Raw genomic sequence first — 5,000 nt, forward strand, 5'->3', positions numbered from 1 at the left:
TTCTAAATCTCTCTAATACCTGCTTGATCTCCTCATCGCAGTCACTGGTATCTATATATCCAGTATGAAAGGATTATTTCGATGACATCTGGATTATTCGATCATATCTGGATGATCACATTCTTCAACACCTTATCTCAAATTCGATTGTGGATTACAAAAGGAATCCAAAGTGTTCATCACTGTTGAGCACTTCATTTATCGATTCAACAGTTTTTGAAATTATGTCAGTCACTTCCAAATACAATTTAAATCATTAAAATTAATGGGTTCGTAAATGCGCATTTAAAATTCCACATAATATAATTGTAGGTTTAAAAAAGACTAGTCAGAAACGACATTTAAGGTCCTTGGAATTCAAGAATGTTTAGTTTTATACAGCATGGAAAAATTGGAACTGCTACAAGATACTGTTGATTGAAAATGTTAAATGACAAGTTCTGTCATAAAGCAATGTGACGATCGGTGTGACACATTTCCTATCCTTTCTATTTCGTGTATTGAAAAAGGGGCTTTAAATGTAAGCAACATAAGCCCTCAATGCATGAATATGATTTCCTAAAGCGAGGCAACGCAATCGATTTGCAATGTAAAATCCATCTCAAAAAGCTATCGCAATGCGGATCACCGATCACGCCAAATGCTTGCACCTTCAAAAGTCAACAAAAACACCCAACAAATCCGCCCAAGTATCCGTAGAATAGGGCCCAGCCATCGCCCTTAGAAGGGCACCCACCGCAACGGGCCTTGGAAAATGTCTCGAAAAGAAAAATCGATACAGCTCAGCCTTTACATATTGGGCGTAACGACGGCTTCGGCGTGGCTAATCACGCACCTAAGCTTACAAAACAGTCAACACCCGGTCTGTCTTGTGAAATACTGACAACAGGAGCCCGTCATAACGGAATTTAATAATTCATGACTGATCCCGATATCTGATTGACGTCCATCGAAAGATATTGCCACTGCGAACGAACGAGAACCAATGCCACAGATTTCGAAATGGACCGCCACTTCTCGTCAACTAAATACCCGGCGAAAAAGTGTGACTTCCAGCATTCCCTCATTCACGAGGTGACGAACCGTGTATGCAAAAAAGGGAAATGGAAAATGGAGGAGCGAGGAAAAAATGAAAGCTATTTTCCCTTCGCCAACCGGTGGCCAATCCTGCATTCCAAACCATCGGTGAAAACATACCAAGATCGTGAAGCGAGGAGCTCTCCGAAGACCCCCCCCCCCCCCCCCTCCACCGGGGTAGACCACCGGTTGACAAGTTTTCTTCCCAAGAATCGATGAAAATCAAGGCGGAAATAGGTGACATCTTTCCCTTGGCAAGCGAGTTCACAATCACTGTCCACCTTCTCCTGAGGATGGGATGGATGAATCGGTGTTGAGCATACCACCGAGCCACCGGACGACAAGGACAAGCGACGAAAGGGCACAAACTTCAATGCGTTTGTTGTGCGCTGTCGAAACTGTATCAGGCACGGGGTTTGGATCTAGAAATGGACCTAACCTCTTTCTCCACCATCGCTTATGTCTCTATCCGGACCACGGCTCTGGCCGGACTAGTGGAATCCGGGAGTACAAGAGGGAGAGCGAGATAGAGATTGATTTCTCTTATCGATTCGTCGAAAGGAAACGTCGTCGTCGCCAATGCGATGGCCAGTGACACGGTTGCATAAATGGCCCTCTCCTCTCTGTCTCAGATCATCGGATCGGATCTCTGTGGTGGCGTGGTTGGTGGCGGTGATGGTGAGAATGTGCAGCCCAGACCCGTAGCTGGGCAGCCTGCCATAAAGGGACTGGCTAGCGAAAATCACACCACCAACCGGGCAACCAGAGGCCAACAGCACATCCTGCTCGTGGCCACTTGGGCCACTTGGAGCCGACGGTCAGTCAGTCTGCTGCCTGGTGCCTGAAAGTCTTTCACTGCACGGTCCCGCAGAGTCCCCGGGATGGCCTTTAGTGGCCTTAAACACACGTACAGTGGCACACATACACGGAGACATTCGCAAACACAATCTCTTTTAACAGCGAGAGAGAGAGAGAGAGAGAGAGCGAGAGAGCAGAAGGGTTGGCCCGATGCCGGAAAATGGAAGCTTGACTTCCCCGTCCACTACCTCCAGCCTGTGAGCACATTCAGTCACCCTTTTATGGGGTGTAAACCACCCCTCGGATCGGTCCCAGGGACCTGCAACCCCCCGAGTTCCCGGTGGAATCTTCTGGTGGAGTGGACACTCATCGATCGTCAAAAAGTTTAAAACAAACAGAAGATAGATAGATAGAGAGAGAGAGAGAGAGAGAGAGAGAGAGAGAGAGAGAAGGAGAGAGCGAGTGGGGACTTCGATCGACCTACCTTGCGGACTGGCCTGACTCGGGAAACTCGACGGAGAAACGCTGCATCCCTGAGGGCGACCTGCGAGTGCGGGGAGAGACAGAGAGAGAGAGAGAGAGAGAGAGAGAGAGAGAGAGAGAGAGAGAAGCGTTTGAACCGCGACGACAAACGACAACAACAAACAGATGGAGATCAGAGAGTAAGAGAGAGAGAGAGAGAAAGAGAGAGAGAGAGAGAGAGAGAGAGAGAGAGAGAGAGAAAGAAAGAGAGTACGATCAGCAAGTAAGTGCACGATCGCGACCGGATCGCGCCAACTTACGATTGTTAACTGGGCCACTGCTCGAGATGCCAGAGTCCATCGACACCGTCAGTGGGCTGCGGACCGATTCACATCGGCCATCGACGACCACGACCGCCGGTGGTGGCCCACCGGCTCTCTTCCCACTCGCACTCGTGCGCGCTTCCGTCACATAACCCGTGGCCACGGGACTCTTGGAGTGATCACCGTGACCACCGTGACCACCGGGGATCGGTGTCGCAGTCTGGGACCGGGACACCGTCGCGCCACCGGCACTGAACGGGATCGGCGTTAGGCGTGGCGTTCCGGTGCCGTTCTGGGCGAGCAGATAGATCGAGTTCGGTGTTTTCGATCGTTCCGGCACCGGTGGTGGCGAAAGTGGCCTTGAAGTGCCGGTCGGTCCCTGGTTGTGGTGATGCTGCGCTTGTTGCGTGACGTTGCTGAACTCAGCCGGTGGTGAGATGAGGTGAGGGGTCGTAGCCGACGATCCGCCCTGTGGCACCGGTGATTTGGGACTCTTCAGAATCGTCGCGTACAGCGATCCATCCAGCGGACCCTGCGTATGGTTGGACTCATCTGAAGGGAAGGGAAAATATGCGTCAAGACGGTGTCAGCAGCACTGGAGCAGAGCAAACGGAAACGGAAGCAAATAGCAAAACGGCAAACGACCACGCACAACAACCGACACGATCAACCAATCGGACAACACTGGGCCGGGTCGACACTTTGCTGAACGGCACGACGATCCTTCTGCAACCACCATCACCGGCTGCTGTTGCTTCACGAAGCGACTTCACGATCAGCAAGGGACACGAGAAGACAGAAAGAGAGAAAAAAACAGCGAAAGAGAGAAGGAGAGAGCCACAGCACAACATAAACGCCCGGCATGCAGCATCATTATTGCTATACCCGACGACCTTCTGGATTCGTTTTGGTCTCCGGTGGCCCCTGGCCCCTCCAGGTGGTTTCGGAATCGGAAAACCAAGTTCCAAATTTGGAGCTAGCGCGCGCAATGCTTGATCACCTTCCTCCGGACTGGCTGGCTGGCTGACTGACCTCATCCTCTCCTTCCCTTTAGCTAGAGAGAAATGTTGGCATCAACCAAAAAGTATGCTCGCGACCTCCGAGGGGAGATTATGAACGGCGCCAACCATTTATTACGTTTAAATTGGTGAGGTCACGGGACTGGGATGATCGGTACTTCGCGTCCCTGGTGTGATCAAACAAAAGTGCGCGATCATGCAGCGCCGATGCAACGACGTTGTGTAGAAAGTGGCCAGATGATTTCCGATTCCATGATCACGTGGCGAGCGTTTGGTAGAACTCTCAAGCCCTTCTTTATCCTCTTGTTGTTCACCTCACAAATGGGTCTTTTGATTTGAATAGAGCATTACTGATCGGATCCAATGGCCACAATCCTGATGGCTCCAATCGAACAGGCCGGGACCGCAAATACATCGCAATTGATGTCAACTGAGTCTTGAAAAGGCTCAACAGATCGATGACACTTGATCATTTTATGGAGTCGAATGACAATCGAATCTCGAGAGTGCTCACGAGCTTCTAATATCCAGTATCATAGCTCTGAAGTGGTGGAATAGCGATATGGGAGGTCCATCTGAAGAGTAACTCTCCTTCGAACAGGATGAAGACACTGTTCGGCAGTTTCTTGGCCAGTTGCCTGTTATTTATTGCCCCGGTAATGCCATTCTTTATTGCGCGTTTTCCGCATGGAAATATGCATATTACATGTGTTGACAAGCGTTAATTATAGCTGAGTGTGCCATGTCTCGAAGGGGCGCGCGCACTCGGAACGTTGAATGATTGCTGACGACAGGGACGGGTAATTGTGCCGGAATGTCCAGCAAACATAAGAAGGGTGGTCGTTGATTGATTGCTGCGTGTTTGCGTATCGGGTCCGTTAACATCAATCAAACGAACGGGCGGATGGCGAATGGTGATTGGTTCGCTGTAAGCTTTCTGGTTGACATCTCAGCTCAAGCAGCGCAGCGTAACGCAAAGGCATGCTTCCAGAGGTCACAGAAAGCAGATAAAAATTTAAAATGTTGAACACGCACAACACACAGGCACACTGGATCGCGAAGCACTCAATCTTGAGATCAACGGACTCTCTTCGTCAAGAGATGGTTTGCAGCATCATCATCATCGTCATCTTCTTCTTCTCGCCGTGTTATGCATCATGACGTTTAGTGCGAAAACATAATTAAGCAACGAAGCGAAGCAACTCGACACTCGGCGTTTACTCAATTTACCTTTTTTTGGCCAACCTATCGACCGACCCCGAAACGAAACGATCCGCACAGAGAAGACGTGTTTTTGGGGGAGGGAAGATGTAGTGGAACC

General features: G+C 49.9%; 1 protein-coding gene across 10 annotated transcripts in view; it reads right to left on the minus strand.

Annotated features, from left to right (window-relative positions):
• The window catches only part of LOC126571604 (tensin-2), a 101,964-nt gene that overhangs the window by 19,060 nt on the left and 77,904 nt on the right, over positions 1 to 5,000 (minus strand). For 9 of the 10 annotated variants that reach the window (XM_050230261.1, XM_050230260.1, XM_050230265.1 and 6 more), the window contains 2 exons: positions 2,658 to 3,212; positions 2,360 to 2,419 (listed from right to left, as the gene is read on the minus strand). The exons of the other annotated variant lie outside the window; for it this stretch is intronic. In XM_050230261.1, the coding sequence (XP_050086218.1) occupies positions 2,360 to 2,419; positions 2,658 to 3,212 (615 nt within the window). The remainder of the gene's footprint in view (positions 1 to 2,359; positions 2,420 to 2,657; positions 3,213 to 5,000) is intronic. 10 annotated transcript variants of the gene reach the window in all.

Source organism: Anopheles aquasalis, chromosome 2 (genome assembly GCF_943734665.1).
Source record: "Anopheles aquasalis chromosome 2, idAnoAquaMG_Q_19, whole genome shotgun sequence".
In the NCBI taxonomy this organism is placed as follows: domain Eukaryota; kingdom Metazoa; phylum Arthropoda; class Insecta; order Diptera; family Culicidae; genus Anopheles; species Anopheles aquasalis.